The 19,715-nt window shown below is 38.1% G+C and overlaps 2 protein-coding genes and 1 long non-coding RNA gene across 3 annotated transcripts in view; all 3 read left to right on the top strand.

Moving 5' to 3' along the window:
* Window positions 1-6,471: 6,471 nt before the first annotated feature.
* Window positions 6,472-19,715, top strand: part of LOC311047055 (uncharacterized protein) — a gene marked incomplete at its 3' end in the record, with an annotated part of 136,933 nt that continues 123,689 nt past the window's right edge. The window contains exons 1-4 of the mRNA XM_084059638.1: window positions 6,472-6,571; window positions 8,517-8,576; window positions 10,900-10,932; window positions 11,124-11,186. Of these exons, the coding sequence (XP_083915764.1) occupies window positions 8,543-8,576; window positions 10,900-10,932; window positions 11,124-11,186 (130 nt within the window). The 5' untranslated portion in view covers window positions 6,472-6,571; window positions 8,517-8,542. The remainder of the gene's footprint in view (window positions 6,572-8,516; window positions 8,577-10,899; window positions 10,933-11,123; window positions 11,187-19,715) is intronic.
* LOC311047903 (uncharacterized protein) lies at window positions 13,300-18,325 on the top strand (the record flags this gene model as incomplete). The annotated part of the gene is made up of 9 exons (XM_084060852.1): window positions 13,300-13,349; window positions 15,165-15,227; window positions 15,445-15,528; window positions 15,887-15,949; window positions 16,175-16,258; window positions 16,616-16,678; window positions 17,630-17,692; window positions 17,917-18,000; window positions 18,300-18,325. The coding sequence occupies exons 2-9, from the start codon at window positions 15,167-15,169 to the stop codon at window positions 18,323-18,325; spliced, it is 528 nt and encodes a 175-aa protein (XP_083916978.1). The 5' UTR covers window positions 13,300-13,349; window positions 15,165-15,166.
* On the top strand, window positions 18,357-19,710 carry LOC311047484. Its single transcript, XR_014601002.1, has 3 exons — window positions 18,357-18,422; window positions 19,374-19,436; window positions 19,661-19,710. It is a non-coding gene; the product is annotated as an uncharacterized lncRNA (long non-coding RNA).

The following is a 19,715-nucleotide window of genomic DNA, read 5'->3' as shown; positions in this document are numbered from 1 at the left end:
CGGTCATTTTATTTTGAAGGTTCAGCCCGAAACGTCGGCTCAACGACTCTAAACCAATCAGAAGGTCCCATCCCTTCAGGCTATGGGACGTTGGATCTCAATCACTTCAGCCGTGCTGGCACACGACTAGTGTTTGTTTACAAGTGAGAGAGAGACGGCCAGTGAAGCACGTTTGCTACTACCTGGCTTATTTCTAACCTATAATGTTTTCAGATACATATTTTAGTGTGCAGATGAAGTTTAAAATGAGTAATACACTCATCTTCAATGAGATTCAAAACGGAGTATCTCTGTAATTAAAATCAGCTGTGTTTGAAGAACGTGCAGCTATGGGAATCAAACAGGTGCATGTAATCAAGATTAATTTATATTCGTGAAGGCTGTATTATGTCATCACGCAGCACGTTTTCGTTTACAGGAAGTAATTAAGATTTGCCTTTTAGGGACTTTAGATGTAAAAATACACAAAAATGGGTTTTTTTCATTTTTTTTGGCATCTATTGTAAGGTATGCCCATATGATGACCACGGATATGCTCTAAAAGTGTGAAAAACATATTTTTCATTTCACTACACCTTTAAGGGGACTTCTAAACGGGCATGCCGAAAATAGGTTGCTTTATTCGGATACAATGTGCGGAACTGCCCGCCCCTGCCGGTTCTCTGAATTTTTATTTTTAAATAGGCTCTTTCATGATAAATTGACCACATATATGAAGTTAAACAACTAAATTCTATCCAAATGCTATCTTAAAAGTAAATGCTGTGCCTCAAAAAAGAAGTTTGAGAGCTTTTCAAAACCAAAAGTAAAAAGTTCACACGGACGCGCACATGCGTGCGTTAATTTACGTCCCGACAAACATAACATAAACAGTAGGGAAAATACGGATTTCAGAAAGAGGACTGTATTTCAATGCAGGAAAACACCCCAGCATCATTATATAGTGGCTGATAGAGGGGAAAAAATGCAAAATATATATATATAAATATTTTTTTAAATTTAGGCCTAATGTTGCCTACAATACCTTTAAAGACGCACTGAAGTGACATTTTCGGTCATTTTATTTTGAAGGTTCAGCCTGAAACGTCGGCTCAACGACTCTAAACCAATCAGAAGGTCCCATCCCTTCAGGCTATGGGACGTTGGATCTCAATCACTTCAGCCGTGCGGCACACGGCTAGTGTTTGTTTACAAGTGAGAGAGAGACGGCCAGTGAAGCACGTTTGCTACTACCTGGCTTATTTCTAACCTATAATGTTTTCAGATACATATTTTAGTGTGCAGATGAAGTTTAAAATGAGTAATACACTCATCTTCAATGAGATTCAAAACAGAGTATCTCTGTAATTAAAATCAGCTGTGTTTGAAGAACGTGCAGCTATGGGAATCAAACAGGTGCATGTAATCAAGATTCATTTATTTTCATGAAGGCTGTGTTATGTCATCACGCAGCACGTTTTCGTTTACAGGAAGTAATTAAGATTGGCTTTTTAGGGACTTTAGATGTAAAAATACACAAAAATGGGTTTTTTTCATTTTTTTTGGGCATCTGTTGGTAGGTATGCCCATATGATGACCACGGATATGCTCTAAAAGTGTGAAAAATATATTTTTCATTTCACTACACCTTTAACAGGAAAAACAAGCCCAGATTTGCTTATAATAAGCAGACATGGCAACACTAGGTGTTTCATGATCACTGCTCAGCAGTGATGTCGTCACATTCAGTCTGAAAGGGGGGGGGGGGGGTTGGATAATTATGCTACAGAGTTTTTATACGTGGATTTACTCTATACCTTTTACTTATTGTTATGTTTTATATAATATGGAGTTATGATGATTTTATATCATCATGAGTCAAACATATTCTTATTATTTTGTCGTGGATCATTCGTCTAAAAGCCCCCCCCCCCCTTTCCCTGTGGTAATGGTTTTGTCCAAAAGTTGCACAATATATAGCAGCATGTACAGCAGCACACACACATTGTACTGTGTGTGTGTGTGTGTGTGTGTGTGCGTGTGCGTGTGTGCGTGTGTGCGTGCGTGCGTGCGTGCGTGCGTGTGCTTTACAGCCGACGCATGGTCAAATGAGACCCATTGTTACAGAGCCTGAATTTCTGAACCAAAAAGACCCCTTTGCTTTCCTTAGTTCACTCTCTGTTAGAAAGTGGTTGTGAAATGTTTTGTGCTTTGTCAGAATGTGTAGTTCCCATAACCATCGTGGCACAGTGAAAGCACATGATCCAGTTGTGTTACCTGTTTTGCAGAGCTGGATCATAGCTGGATCCCTGAATTGAATACACAGGACCACAATGGAAACAAGCCACCAGGGCTTTTTGTGTTATCCTTTTAATAATCTTTGTAAACCGCACCTCTGTAGAATCTGCAAACTGTTTATAAAGTATTCATTCAATCAATCAATCAATGAACAGGCCTGCCAGGCCCAGGCCCAAAGGTCCATTTGGAAATTGGGTCAAATTGTTACAGAGCCTGAATTTCTGAAACTGAACCCAAAAAGACCCCTTAAACTGAGAGTGAACTGAGGACAGTTCCCTCTCAGTTAGAAAGTGGTTGTGAAATGTTTTGTGCTTTGTCAGAATGTGTAGTTCCCATAACCATCGTGGTAAAGTGAAAGCACATTATCCAGTTTCATGTTTTCAGAAACACATCTGAGATTTCACTTCCTTCCTTTTTCTCTGCAGAAGGTTTGTCTTTCCAAGTAAACTTTCTCCACTAGCACTACTGTGCGTTTTTTTCTGACGAGACAATATACATTTCCCATGTCTTGAAGATCTACTGGTCAATGCCAAGGGGCACGATCCATGTCTCTACCAGGATCCACCGGTCGAGACATGGATGTCCACCCTGCTCTACAATAACTGGTGGGTGATGGCACATGGCAGAAAGGCCTGATGTACGTATGTCTCAGGCTTTAAAGCGCCTCATGTCATCACTATCTAACCGGTATAAAGGACCTATAATGACCCTGTGTCCCCTTTGCACTGTACAAGGTGAGAAGGTCCTTTAGGGTGTTTTGTGTTGTTCCATTTGGCTATTTTAACAACTTTTTGTTGTCACAATGATATTTCGGTGACACATACAATATTATCTCATTAAAGAAAAAAACAGTGTAAACCGTTTTTAACATTTTAAATTATTGTTTATTCCCCCCCCACCAAGGACGGTTTCATCCATGCTGATAAATGAAAGACTTTGAAAATAGGCTATACTATACATACAAATAAAACTATTACCTAAAGTATGCATAATATTGTAACTCACCACATTTAAATTGATGTGTTATTGTATTAATGCATTAATAATGTATTATGACTTGCTTTTAAGTCAGAGACTTGTCCAAGTGACATTTGCACTAATAGAGAAAAATTAGCTATAGATTACAAACAAGTGGAGCTTCCTAGCGTAAGCATAGAAAAAATAATTGGTGAGTGTGATTTTGATTGAATGAAGCCCGATTTGCATGGGATTACTATTATGTGGGGACCTCTGGTAATTTAGAAATGACCCCCTGATGTCTGTTTTTTTTTTTTGGCACATTCGCACTCGATAAGCAAAGTATGTGTTTTACTTGAAATTACGGACATTATCCATGATCCTCAAAACAGAAAAGACCATTCATTTGTACACTCTGAGTTAGTGTTTACATTTACAGTATTTATTTAATATTAAAGTATTTATGCAGTCTGATTGAAATAATTCTGATTCTGATTGAGAGTCCAACAAGCCAATTGTGTGTGTGTGTGTGTGTGTGTGTGTGTGTGTGTGTGTGTGTGTGTGTGTGTGTGTGTGTGTGTGTGTGTGTGTGTGTGTGTGTGTGTGTGTGTGTGTGTGTGTGTGTGTGTGTGTGTGTGTGTGTGTGTGTGTGTCTTCCTGGTGAAAGTTGCATGAGTGTGATATGAAACAGAAGCTAAACACAATGATCATTGTTGAGTTTCTATCCTCTGTTCAGGAGAAATGAAACCTTTCTGTTGCTCTTCACTTCAGCGTCACTCTGTAGGGATAAATAAGCTGAGTCTTGATTAATTGCTACACTTGCTAAACTTTGTTTTCAGCATTCAATATGATCCATAGATATATTGATGTCTATTTCAGTCGATTCCACAATGTTCTTCTTTTCTTTTTCAGCTGAAAAAGTGCTCTAGACAGTGTTTTTCCTTTAGTGTGAACATACCTTTATGAAGTAAAAAGTAGTGTAAACATACCTTTATACAGTAAAAGGTAGTGTGAACATACCTTTATACAGTAAAAGGTAGTGTGAACATACCTTTATACAGTAAAAGCTAGTGTGTGAACATACCTTTATACAGTAAAAGGTAGTGTGAACATTAACCCTTAGTTTGTAATTTTATGTTTCTTTGCTTATGATTCCATGTCTTGTAACCTATGGCTCAGTAGCACATGTCTTTCACAGACCCATCCCAAAATATAAGTCAAACTATTCCTGACTTCGTATTGTGTTCTGTCCCAACTTATACCTATTACAGTACAATCCCACAGGGAACTTCAGTTTCCAGCTTCACCCAGCTGAGTGCTGCCCACAGAGGAGCGCGGAGGGGGAGCGGTTATTAGCGGTTACGTGTCTTGCTCAAGGACACTTCAACACATTCCTGAGGGCTGGAATCGTACCTGGGACCTCCAGGACCTCGAGAGTCCTAGGCGGGCTCACTAACCACTCAGTTTGTTTTGTAGTTTCTTTGTATTCACCTGCACATTTATAGTGATAATTAACCACCAATATGTTATAATATACCACATATTTCTTGGGTAAATACTTTTAAACTTTGGTGACTCTCTAAAAACAACAGCCAAACATAAAAAATGCCAACAAAGCGTTTCTAATCGTGAGGGAGGAACGCACCATCAGAAAAAGAGGAAGAGAGGAAAAGACATAAAAGAGATACAATACTTCACTTTTCTTCAGTGTGTGTAAAGAAGTGGACCGTATTACTTTAGAATCTAAGTCATAAAGGTAAAGAAGTGGACCGTATTACTTTAGAATCTAAGTCATAAAGGTAAAGAAGTGGACCGCATCACTTTAGTATCTAAGTCATAAAGGTAGAAATGTCTGTGGCTTTCCACTCTGAAAACATTGAGATGGAAGAGAAAGGTGATACGAAGGTGAACACTCCATTTCGGGAGCAACAGCCATACAAGATACTGCAGTCTGGTAAGATATGTTATTTTAGAGAAAGCCTTCCATGCAACTTGATAAGAGGCTTTCAAAGCAGCTCATCATATTTAACTGATTGTCTGTTGAGGTATTTGAGAACATTTGGAAGAATTACAGGTTTTATTTTAAGTGACTATGAGTTGAGAGATTTGAGACCATAGCTTGGAAGAATTACAGGTTTTATTTTAAGTGACTATGACTTGAGAGATTTGAGACTATAGTTTGGAAGAATTACAGGTTTTATTGTAAGTGACTATGAGTTTCCTCCACATCATGCTGCGGCTTTGATTGCCTCATATATTCATTTGACAGCACTATCATCAGTGTTGTGTAAATTACATGTTTTTTGTTTGTTCACACAATATTTTTGCTAATATGTCGGCTTCATGTTAAAGGTAATGTGAGTGATTTACTTTGGTTAAAATAAGTGTCCCTTGTCTCTCCAGCTCTTTATTAAACAGAAAATGCATTTTCATTGCTCACTCCTGATTGGCTTAAATGTTGTCACCTACCTGAAAATGTACTATTCTGTTTACTACAGAGCTGGAGAGACCTCTGTGACCGAACAAACACTCTGTAGCAATGATTACTATCAGGCTCAGCATATAGTACTTTAACCATTTAACAAAACAATTATAATAAAGAAAATATCACTCACCCTACCTTTAATGTGTTTTACAGACATTCACATTATTTTTTTTTAAAAAGAGGAAAAAATAGAAAAACATTTCTATCTCACAGATATGTGGTGGCCCCTGTAGTAACTCTAGGGACCCCTTAGAGTCCATGTTAAAGATCCATGGAATAGAGAACAATCCTGTTACTGCAGCACAGAGCAGCTGCCACGTGCCTCACTCTGTGGACAGTTCACCTACCAGTGACATCATCGATGTCATTATCCAAGCTGTTCATCTACCAGTGACATCGTCGATGTGACGATGTCATTATCCTCACTTTGTGGACAGTCTAGAAACCTGCCTACCAGTGACATCAACAATATCATTGTCCAAGCCAACTACAGCCTTTCTCGTCATTGAAAGTTGAAACGTTAATAAAAAACTCAAATAACAAGTTTGAAACCTTGACCAAACCTGCCTACTGATGATGTCACTGGTAGGCTGGCACGCGTACACACACACACACACACACACACACACACACACACACACACACACACACACACACACACACACACACACACACACACACACACACACACACACACACACACACACACACACAGCTTAACTGCTACACTGTGCTTGGTGTCAACAGTCACGTCAGTATATTCAGAAAGGAAGTGCAGCTCCAGGCTTCCTGTGGTCGCTGTGGGTCTGCTAGGTCTCCTCCTATTGGTTGGAATTGGAGTTGGAGTTCATAGTAAGTATATTCACCAATCACCATGTCCTCTGTCTGTAGAACCTGGCAACATAACATGTATATATGTCATCATTGTCCACTGTCTTTCAAACCTGTCATATATAACATGTCATATTAGTAGGGGGAATTAAGCTCAACAAATGGTCTAATTTTAATGTTGGCTGATTGTGCTAAGTATAGCTTTTACCTGGTATCTGACTATTTGGAACACATTGCTGCACTATTGATACTGTACCAGCCATGCACACACACACACACACACACACACACACACACACACACACACACACACACACACACACACACACACACACACACACACACACACACACACACACACACACACACACACACACACAGTGTGAGATATGATCTACTGATAAATACATTTCAACATAAAGTTGATGGTAAGGTTTACCACTTCTGTAACTTGTTGTCATGCTGGGGCCCTTTCATTTCAAATTATTTTACTGTATTTATTTGATTGACACATGAAAGTAAATAGAAGTGAAATAGTCTAGAAACAGCGATTATCTGCTGTATGTCATTCCCTATATACTCTCTCTGCGTTTCCTGTGTTTCTCAAATATCACTGTCAAATAAAGGCTTAGATAAAAACACACATATAACACACAGCATAATAACCCCTTACATATCTTAATAATAATCAAATCTTTTAACAACCTTGGCCCCTGCAGGGGGTCATGCATACTTAAAATGGTACACTACTGGTGTTTGTGGGCCAGTAAATGTGTTTTAGGGTTTGTATTTCTCATGTAAACATTTTTCATTGATTCCTTCCTTTCCTTTCCTTGCGTTGTGAGTGACACACAGAGAGAGAGAGAGAGAGAGAGAGAGAGAGAGAGAGAGAGAGAGAGAGAGAGAGAGGTGTAACTCTAACTCGGTTTTCTCTGTTGTAGGACCATAGTGTATGGTTTGCAAAAACCCTCTGTCTGTCTGTCTGTCTGTCTGTACCTTCTGTCTGTGCTCTGTTTCTGGGAAACTATAAAACTGCAGGTCTGCTGTAACTCTCACCCTAACTCAATGTGAATTCAATAGCATTCAATTATTCACAACCGGAAATCCAAGATGGTGGATTTGAATTCCCTGAACTACAGCCTTCAAAAACCTCATGTCCCCTTAGTTCATATTTCTAACCTCATGTCGGCTACATACTGTACCTGGTTCATACTATATGTACAGTATGTATGTAGCCTAAATATCTGAGATTCCTGCCTCTCCTTATAATATATGTACAGTATGTATGTAGTCTAAATATCAGAAAACAACTAAAAACAATAAAAACGATGGAGCTGCACAAAAACTAATGTCACCCACTTCTTTACACCTGTGAACTTGTGATCTGATGTTTTGAAAATGCAATTGATCCACAAAATCGACAAGGGAAAGCTGAAAGATTTGTTCAAATAAAATTAACCACTCAAATCTGTGTTATGTTTAAATGTAAACTGCATGAGTATTTATGATTGATTTAATGCTAATACTGCTAATTTCAGCCCTCCGTGCTCAGATGTCCAACCTAGAAATGAGGCTCAACACCACTGAGAGACACAATGCAGGTATTACTTGTGCTCACTTTATCCTTCAATTAACTGCTTCTCCTTTGAGGAGAGGAAAATAATAATTTCATTTCTCAAGTATAACCTCCCATTGTAGATTACTCATCTCTAGCCTCTTAATGTATTATTTAATTCTCTATGTAGATTTGTACTGAGGTGTCCATACAGAACACATCATTGTTCATTGTATAGTTGCCTGCAAATGCAATGCAATGCAATTTATATTTGATCCACAAAATTGACAAGGGAAGGCTTAAAGATTTGGTCAAATAAATGAACCACTCAAATCTGTGTTATGTTTAACTGATTGATTTATGATTTATTGATTTATGATGGATTTAATGCTAATGCTGGCATGATTTCAGCCCTCCTTGCTCAGCTGTCCACCCAAATGAGGCTCAACGCCACTGAGAAACACAATGCAGGTATTATAACTTCATGTTTAGTAATTAAATGTTCTAACTTGTGCTCACTTTATCCTTAGAATTTGCTGCTTCTCCTTTGAAGAGAGGAAAATAATAACAGTGTAGATTATGATGACATTGGCCGCGTTTCCCAAACGAATTTCAGCTCGTGCGTAGCCTAGAAGCTGCGTAGGAGCCTCCACGCAGCTGCGCAGTAGCAACCCCGCTACGCACTATCTTCGTTAGTAGCAGCTGTGTGTGCCCTACGTGCCATCTAAACTGGCTTCACGAGACTCCATCGTCGTAGGTTCTCAAGCACACAGTGTTACGTCTGTGCTAAAACTACATTCGGGAGACAGCATGCACGTAAAGACCTCCTGGACGAAGCCTACGTAAACTACGTAGTGCTGTCCAACGGCGCGAAACGGGCGACGTCTCCCCAAAAAAACAGACATACAAGCTATCAACACACTGCGACATGCCGTGTTGATACAGTAGCTTGCAGATCTGTTCTTTTGGGTAGGGCGAGCGGCTGTTAGGAGGAACTGCTGCGCTGGTTCTATGTGTAGCCCCCACACTCAAATTAGCGAGAAGTGGCGTGCAAAAGACCTGACTATCGGGCTCAGGCTTATTGGCATGACTGGTAACGCGTCGGGCTGGCGAGTGGGAACTTCGGGTTCAATCCCAGCTCACTGCTTCCACTACATTAGCCCTGAAACATGACTGTCATTCCATGACAGTCATGGTGCCAGTTGCCCCTGGGTTTTCGCGGATTTCTTTTTGTTTAGATTGCCAACTCTCACATGTACATAAACGTTCAGATTTCAAATATAAAGTGCTTACCACAGAGCCACGGATGTTACCTCGCGATGCGGACCACATTAAGTACCCGTATCTCCCGTATTGTTCAATAAAAAGCATTTTAATCCGATCGCCGGCCATTTTCTCCAAATTTTCTCCGATACTTTCAACCATGCGACACGTAATGGTTGGGAGGTGTATTGCACTCTGATACATTAAAAAAAAAAAAAACCTGAAAAAAGAAAATGGCCGGCGATGGGCTTAAAATACTTTTTATTGAACAATACGGGAGATACGGGTACTTAATGTGGTCCGCATCGCGAGGTAACATCCGTGGCTCTGTGGTAAGCACTTTATATTTGAAATCTGAACGTTTATGTACAGTACATGTGAGAGTTGGCAATCTAAACAAAAAGAAATCCGCGAAAACCCAGGGGCAACTGGCACCATGACGCTTGTGTATACAAGCGTCATGTGAACCATGGCTACCACTACATATGCATGAACCCGGCGTTTATAAATGCTGGGTTCTCTAAATACAACATTTGAATAATATATTTATGCATTAAACTACATCTACAAGCTTATGAGGCGTTGTGAGCTTGTAGATCTGCTATTTTCAAAAGATTTTTTAACCATTCACAGCTGTCACTTTGTGAGAGGAACTGGGGACTTTCGTCCTTTAGTTAACTTGGCTTGCTTAATATTTTTTTCAGATGATCAGATCAGAGATCATCCGTGAGAGTACAGTACAATTTGTAAACTTCGGGTTCATGCATAGAGGAAGAGCAGCGCAGCCACTCGCCCTACCTAAAAAAACAGATCTGCAAGCTGTCGACACGGCATGTCGCAGTGCGTTGACAGCTTGTATGTCTGTTTTTTTGAGAGGCATCGCACGTTACGCACCGGCCCGGCCGTAATTATATATATATATATATATATACTGTATATATATATATACATACACACACACACACACACACACACACACACACACACACACACACACACACACACACACACACACACACACACGTGTGTGTGCATGCTGTCTACCGAATGTAGTTTTAGCAGACACGTAACTCTGTGCAACCTACGACGATGGTGTCTCCAGAAGCCAGTTTAGATGGCACGTAGGGCACAACCATCTGCTACTAATGACGGTAGAGCGTAGGTTTTGCCGAGTCCCAGCTGTGTAGGAGGCTCTTATGCAAGCTGCGTAGGCTACGCATGACCTGAAATCTACGTGCCTGCTAAGGTACTGCGCAGCCTGTATCGACGCACGTAAGACCCGTCGTAGGACCTGCGCAGCATCTCTACGCAGCATATCTACAAAGCTCTTTGGGAAACGCGGCCATTGCCTTTCAGATCGCCACAGATACTCATCTCTAGCCTCTTAATGTATTATTTTTATTCCCTATGTAGATTTGTACTGAGGTGTCCATACAGAACACATCATTGTTCTTTGTATAGTTGCAGAGGCTGGAGCCAGGCTAAGATTGTATAGTTCAACTTGTACTTTTTCTGTGACATTTCTCTGCAGTGTCTGTCAAGGCGAGCGCCAAGATGGAGGAAGGTAATTTCAACATATATATTATATTCAAAATAGATAATGTTTTGAAAATGAAAATTATATTTGATCCACATAATTGACAAAGTGAAGCTTAAAGATTTGGTCAAATAAATTAACCACTCAAATGTTATGTTTAAATGTAAACTGCATGAGTATTTATGATTGATTTAATGCTAATACTGGGATGATTTCAGCCCTCCTTAGTCAGCTGTCCACCCTGGAAATGAGGCTCAACGCCACTGAGAGACACAATGCAGGTATTATAACTTAGAAGTAATTCTTAATAACTTAAAGGACAACTTCACCCATTTTCAGCCTATCTTCATATAATTGGTCCTCTCTAATGCTCATGGATTTTTTTTTAGTTTGTTTTTCTACTCATAGGACAGCTGTGTACAATTAATAAACCCGCCAACCAGGGACATTTTTTTTTCCCAAACAAGATTTCAAAGTGTTTTATTTAGATTTTTATTAACGTGAGAACAATGGCATCCATTATAGCATGCTAACTTTGGTGCCATCTTATAATGAGCATTAGTGAGGACCACTTACTGTATATGAAGAAAGGCTGAAAATGAGTGAAGTCGTCCTTTAAGCTCACCAGATTCATTGCACTTTTTATTTTTTATTTTATTTTCGTTTAATTGTTTTCATTTTCAAAAATACATATATTTTTTTTCTAAAAAGGGGAAAAAAGGTTATTGAAAAAACACAGCCCGCTCACGCATGAATCCATCATGGTTAAAATGGAGTTTGAAGTTACAAAGGGTTTATTATACAGGAGGTGCGTCTGTCTGGTAAAATGAATATCAAATCTATCTATATACTGAATAAAAGCAACTTAAAAACTGTCTGGGGTAATCTCAAAAGCCAGAGTAGACGTTAAAATGACCTTAAATATGTTTGAAAGTCAAGTATCCTTTTAAAGGGGCTACACCATGAATTTCTTTTTTTTTTTTGGTTTTTAGTATTTTTTGGGCTCCCCAGTGTCTCTTGTACCCAAAAAATTTTTTTTTTATAACATTCAGTCATTGATGCTCATTTCATGGATTTCCTGAATGGGCGTGTCTGAACAGGCCATTTCAGAATGGCAGGGCAAGTGATGTCACTTGCCCTGATTTTGCATTGATGATGGCCAGACAGAATTGCTCAGTAGCTCCCCCCTTCCCAATAGGACGTTTTGGTATTGCAGCTGAAAAAGCTTGGAATGACAGACAGTCAGATTGTGAGAAAAAATATCTGGATGTTTTTTAGGCTTACAACCTGTTTAAAACGTATTAGGGGGCAATATTTATATATAATATATTTTTTTTTAATTCATGGTGTAGCCCCTTTAAGCTGAATTGTCGATTTAATAACATTAAACATATTTCATTATGCATTTATTAGCGGTTAACTATTCACTTATTAACATTTTTCAACAAGTTTGCTATTACGGTCAATTTGTTTATAGCTTCATTTTATTGGCTGATTTAATTGGTTCATTTGATTGACTGCAGCCGAGCCAATCATACTAAGCTGGGAGAACAAACCAGTACAGGAAAGCGGTATGCTAGCTTCTGGAAACCTGTTAACTATGCTTTTTGCATCTACCTGCATGGTCTCAAATGGAAACACTGCCTTATTAAGGTTAAGAAATCCTTCATTGTACACTTATTAACAGTTAACTATACATTTTACATATACCTGGTCTACAGTGGGGAAACACATTGTAGGGGTTTAGGGAATATTTAACTTTCTCTGTTATATTTTTTTCAGATATGGCCGGCAGACTGAATGCTAGTGAAAACAATGAGGGTGACTCGAAGAAAGAAAGTGAAGGTAATTTGGAGATGACAACATTTAAAAATGACTTGTTTTAATGTTAAAGGTAGGGTAAGTGATATTTTCTTTTCTTTTCTTTTTTGGTTGAAGTACTATATTCTGATAGTAATCATTGCTACAGATTGTTTGTTCGGTCACAGGGGTCTCTCCAGCTCTTTTGTAAACAGAATATAGTACATTTTCAGGTAGGTGACAACATTTAAGCCAATCAGGAGAGAGCTCTGAAAATGCATTTTCTGTTTAATAAAAAGCTGGAGAGACATGGGAGACTCCTTTTACTGAACAAACAATCTATATCAATGAGTGCTATCAAAATATAGAGCTATTTAACACTTAATTAAACAAAAATAAATAACTTACCCTACCTTTAATACAAATTAATTTGAGCTCAGAGAATACATTTTTGATAGTTTAGATAATGTAATTTACTTTATATGTAAAGCTTACCCACTCAAACAAAACTGCATGAGTATTCATGATGATTGATCTAATAGCAATACTGTTGATTTCAGCCCAGCTTGCTAAGCTGTCCACTGTAGAAACGAGGCTGGATGAAAAAGAAAACCAAATAGAAGAACTGAAGAGACAGCATGCAGGTATTGACCCGGTACATTTGCTGTTGTCCTCAGATACAAACGGAAAAAGAAAAATGTTCAGAAATAATGTTTGTTCATGACTATATCGTTTCTAGTTTCGTTTAATGACTATAGAGATACTGTGTACCGATTTGCGTGATGTTTGGACAAAATCTGTAGGATTAATGTAAAAAAAAAGGTTTTGCAAAACACTGACGCCTGGTGGCGCTATAACAGGCCCATGTGAAAAATGTGGGAAGCCAACGGTGCCGGAGATTAGCTGTCCACAGACGGACACACACACACACACACACACACACACACACACACACACACACACACACACACACACACACGGACGGACGGACAGACAGACAGGGTGCCAAACATAGTCTCCCCATGCCTACGGCCTGGCGGAGACAATAATACTTAACACTATAAACACTCTTAACACAATCCTAACCAGGGGTGCACATAACTGGTGCGCAGGTGCGCATGCGCACCCAAAATAAAAAAATGAGCACCACATCAGACGACGTGAGGCGCTTTTGCGTACCAACAGCTGGGACAGGAATTTCCAAGCTTTTATTTTTTAGCAAAACTAAAAAATAAAAGCCTGGAGATCGAGGACGCATGCTGCACGTGATTGTGTGAGTGTCTCGCATCGCCTCGCTGCGTGCACGCAGCCAGCATCGGCTGTTTAGAGGCACTCGTCACCGATGATGAACGCACCGTGATGGTGCAAAATATGCCGTGAACGTCCCAATCTGGCGGATAAAAGCAGCGCAGCACAGGGCACCAACCTTGGGGGCTTCACCAAACGATGTGAGAGAAAAAGAAACGGCGAAAATCAGCGGAATTTGCAAGCAGAGCGTCCTCTTTTTCTTTTTTTTTCTCGCGCAGCTGCAGCCAACCCCCCGTTGACAAAACGGGACGGGACCATTTATTTGTTGCGCACCAAGTCACATCTCCAGGTGCTCTTCTGAGTACTAGACCTAAAAAGTTATGTGCACCCCTGATCCTAACAATACTCCTGACACAATCATAACAGTAACAATACTTAACTATTGTATAAATACTTAACTCTATCAACACTCTTAACACTAACTCACTGAACATGAGCCTGATGGGTTGTTGCTCTTCTCAAAACTTCACACACTCACACTGTTGCAGTGTGTGAGTTGCACACATTGGTCTGACTAACTTAGCTATTATGTCATTGTTCAAACTTTATTAAAGTGATATTTCACTTTCAATAATGTTTGGGGTCATTTTAACACTAGCCTCGATCTCCAGGTTTTTATTTTTGCTCAAACAGATAGCCTGGACCAAGCTGTTGATGTTTCTGGCATAGGAAGTGGGAGTCAACCTTTCATTTCCCAAACCAAGCAGAGTGCTGTGGGCGTCGCTCCAAATGTTGTGACGTCAGGGCTCTCAATTCTGCACATTGGGGGAGGAGGAAGGGCGCGGGGTGGGGGAGGGTGCACAGATCGGTGAACCAATAGGAGCCCACGGATGTTTTTGCCGTAGATTTTGAATCCGCCCCTTTATGCCAGATATCAGACATGCTGGGGCAGGCTATTTTAACACCTACTTCGGCTTTTGTGTTGCTTGATTCAGTATTTAGATATTTTATATTCATTTTATCAGACACGCACCCTTCCTTTAAAAAACCCATTGCAACTTCAAACTCCACTTTAACCATGATAGATTCATCTTAAATACCGTCTTTGGTTCTGACAGTGACGACTGATATCGTCCTTCTAATGTGTAAAGGGGAAATGTTTAACTCTCATCTTCAACTTTCACTAAGTTTCTCTGTTCTATTCTTTTCAGATATGGCCACCAGACTGAATGCGAGTGAAAACAATGTGGAGGACTTGAAGAAAGAAAGTGAAGGTCATTTGGAAATGACAATTTAGAATTTAAAAATGACTTGTTTTATTATTAATACAAATTAATTTGAGCTCAGAGAATAGATTTTTGATAGTTTAGATAATGTAATTTACTTTATATGTAACATTACATTATATGTATTATGTCTGAGCTTACCCATTCAAACAAAACTGCATGAGTATTAATGATTGATATAATACCAATGCTGTGTTGATTTCAGCCCACCTTTCTAAGCTGTCCACCGTAGAAACGAGGCAGGATGAAAAAGAAATCCAAATCGAAGAACTGAAGACACAGCATGCAGGTATTAACCCGGTATATTTGCTGTTGTCCTCAGATACACAAAGAATGTTATTTGTGTCATTGTTCAAACTTTATTAAAGGGATATTTCACTTTCAAACATGGTTGGGGTCATTTTAACACCTACTTGGGCTTTTGTTTGGCTTGATTCAGTATTTAGATATTTGATATACATTTTATCAGACACGCACCCTTCCTTTACAAACCCATTGTAACTTCAAACTCCACATTAAACATGATAGAATCATCTTAAATACCGTCATTGGTTCTGATGACTGATATTGTCCTTCTAATGTGTGAAGGGGCATGTTTAACTCTCATCTTTAACTTTCACTAAGTTTCTCTGTTATATTCTTTTCAGATATGGCCACCAGACTGAATGCGAGTGAAAACAATGTGGAGGACTTGAAGAAAGAAAGTGAAGGTAATTTGGAGATGACAATTTAAAATGTAAAAATGACTTGTTTTATTATTAACACAAATTAATTTGAGCTCAGAGAATAGATTTTTGATAGTTTAGATAATGTAATTTACTTTATATGTAACTTTACATATACTTTATATGTATTATGTGTCTGAGCTTACCCACTCAAACAAAACTGCATGAGAAATCATGATTGATCTAATACCAATACTGTGTTGATTTCAGCCCACCTTTCTAAGCTGTCCACCGTAGAAACGAGGCTGGATGAAAAAGAAAACATAATCGAAGAAATGAAGAGACAGCATGCAGGTATTAACCCGGTACATTTGCTGTTGTCCTCAGATACACGAAGAATGTTATTTGTGTCATTGTTCAAACTTTATTAAAGGGATATTTCACTTTCAAACATGGTTGGGGTCATTTTAACACCTACTTGGGCTTTTGTGTGGCTTGATTCAGTATTTAGATATTTAATATACATTTTATCAGACGCACCCTTCCTTTACTAACCCATTGTAACTTCAAACTCCACATTAAACATGATAGAATCATCTTAAATACCGTCTTTGGTTCTGATTACTGATATTGTCCTTCTAATGTGTGAAGGGGGCATGTTTAACTCTCATCTTTAACTTTCACTAAGTTTCTCTGTTATATTCTTTTCAGATATGGCCACCAGACTGAATGCGAGTGAAAACAATGTGGAGGACTTGAAGAAAGAAAGTGAAGGTAATTTGGAGATGACAATTTAAAATGTAAAAATGACTTGTTTCATTATTAATACAAATTAATTTGAGCTCAGAGAATAGATTTTTGATATTTTGGATAATGTAATTTACTTTATATGTAACTTTACATTATATGTATTATGTGTCTTAGCTTACCCACTCAAACAAAACTGCATGAGTATTCGTGATTGATCTAATACTAATAATGTGTTGATTTCAGTCCACCTTTCTAAGCTGTCCACAGTAGAAACGAGGCTGGATGAAGAAGAAATTGAAATCGAAGGAATGAAGAGACAGCATGCAGGTATTAACCCGGTACATTTGACTGTTGTCCTCAGATACACGAAGAATGTTATTTGTGTCATTGTTCAAACTTTATTAAAGGGATATTTCACTTTCAAACATGGTTGGGGTCATTTTAACACCTACTTGGGCTTTTGTGTGGCTTGATTCAGTATTTAGATATTTGATATACGTTTTATCAGACACCCACCCTTCCTTTACTAACCCATTGTAACTTCAAACTCCACATTAAACATGATAGAATCATCTTAAATACCGTCTTTGGTTCTGATGACTGTTTATTGTCCTTCTAATGTGTGAAGGGGGCAAGTTTAACTCTCATCTTTAACTTTCACTAAATTTCTCTGTTATATTCTTTTCAGATATGGCCACAAGACTGAATGCTAGTGAAAACAATGTGGAGGACCTGAAGAAAGAAAGTAAAGGTAATTTGGAGATGACAATAACATTTTTTTAAATTACTTGTTTTAGTATTAATGCAAATTAATTTGAGCTCAGAGGATAGATTTATGATAGTTTAGATAATGTAATTTACTTTATATGTTTCTTTACATGTACTTTATATGTATATGTGTCTGAGCTTACCCACTCAAACAACACTGCATGAGTATTCATGATTGATCTAATACCAATACTGTGTTGATTTCAGCCCACCTTTCTAAGCTGTCCACCGTAGAAAACAATGTGGAGGACTTGAAGAAAGAAAGTGAAGGTAATTTGGAGATGACAATTTAAAATTTAAAAATGGCTTGTTTTATTATCAATACAAATTCATTTGAGCTCAGAGAATAGATTTTTGATAGTTTAGATAATGTAATTTACTTTATATGTAACTTTACATGTACTTTATATGTATATGTGTCTGAGCTTACCCACTCAAACAAAACTGCATGAGTATTCATGATTGATCTAATACCAATACTGTATTGATTTCAGCCCACCTTTCTAAGCTGTCCACCGTAGAAACGAGGCTGGATGAAAAAGAAATACATATCGAAGGAATGAAGAGACAGCATGCAGGTATTAACCCGGTACATTTGCTGTTGTCCTCAGATACACAAAGAATGTTATTTGTGTCATTGTTCAAACTTTATTGAAAGGATATTTCTCTTTCAAACATGGTTGGGGTCATTTTAACACCTACTTGGGTTTTTGTGTTGCTTGATTCAGTATTTAGATATTTGATAAACATTTTATCAAACACGCACCCCTCCTTTACAAACCCATTGTAACTTCAAACTCCACTTTAAACATGATAGAATCATCTTAAATACTGTCTTTGGTTCTGATGACTGATATTGTCCTTCTGATGTGTGAAGGGGGCAAGTTTAACTCTCATCTTTAACTTTCACTAAGTTTCTCTGTTATATTCTTTTCAGATATGGCCACCAGACTAAATGCTAGTGAAAACAATGTGGAGGACTTGAAGAAAGAAAGTGAAGGTAATTTGGAGATGACAATTTAAAATGTAAAAATGACTTGTTTCATTATTAATACAAATTAATTTGAGCTCAGAGAATAGATTTTTGATATTTTGGATAATGTAATTTACTTTATATGTAACTTTACATTATATGTATTATGTGTCTTAGCTTACCCACTCAAACAAAACTGCATGAGTATTCGTGATTGATCTAATACTAATAATGTGTTGATTTCAGTCCACCTTTCTAAGCTGTCCACAGTAGAAACGAGGCTGGATGAAGAAGAAATTGAAATCGAAGGAATGAAGAGACAGCATGCAGGTATTAACCCGGTACATTTGACTGTTGTCCTCAGATACACGAAGAATGTTATTTGTGTCATTGTTCAAACTTTATTAAAGGGATATTTCACTTTCAAACATGGTTGGGGTCATTTTAACACCTACTTGGGCTTTTGTGTGGCTTGATTCAGTATTTAGATATTTGATATACGTTTTATCAGACACCCACCCTTCCTTTACTAACCCATTGTAACTTCAAACTCCACATTAAACATGATAGAATCATCTTAAATACCGTCTTTGGTTCTGATGACTGTTTATTGTCCTTCTAATGTGTGAAGGGGGCAAGTTTAACTCTCATCTTTAACTTTCACTAAATTTCTCTGTTATATTCTTTTCAGATATGGCCACAAGACTGAATGCTAGTGAAAACAATGTGGAGGACCTGAAGAAAGAAAGTAAAGGTAATTTGGAGATGACAATAACATTTTTTTAAATTACTTGTTTTAGTATTAATGCAAATTAATTTGAGCTCAGAGGATAGATTTATGATAGTTTAGATAATGTAATTTACTTTATATGTTTCTTTACATGTACTTTATATGTATATGTGTCTGAGCTTACCCACTCAAACAACACTGCATGAGTATTCATGATTGATCTAATACCAATACTGTGTTGATTTCAGCCCACCTTTCTAAGCTGTCCACCGTAGAAAACAATGTGGAGGACTTGAAGAAAGAAAGTGAAGGTAATTTGGAGATGACAATTTAAAATTTAAAAATGGCTTGTTTTATTATCAATACAAATTCATTTGAGCTCAGAGAATAGATTTTTGATAGTTTAGATAATGTAATTTACTTTATATGTAACTTTACATGTACTTTATATGTATATGTGTCTGAGCTTACCCACTCAAACAAAACTGCATGAGTATTCATGATTGATCTAATACCAATACTGTATTGATTTCAGCCCACCTTTCTAAGCTGTCCACCGTAGAAACGAGGCTGGATGAAAAAGAAATACA

Source organism: Gymnoscopelus microlampas, assembly GCF_963454915.1.
Source record: "Gymnoscopelus microlampas genome assembly, chromosome: 6".
Classification (NCBI taxonomy): domain Eukaryota; kingdom Metazoa; phylum Chordata; class Actinopteri; order Myctophiformes; family Myctophidae; genus Gymnoscopelus; species Gymnoscopelus microlampas.
This window is presented reverse-complemented; position numbering and strand designations above follow the sequence as displayed.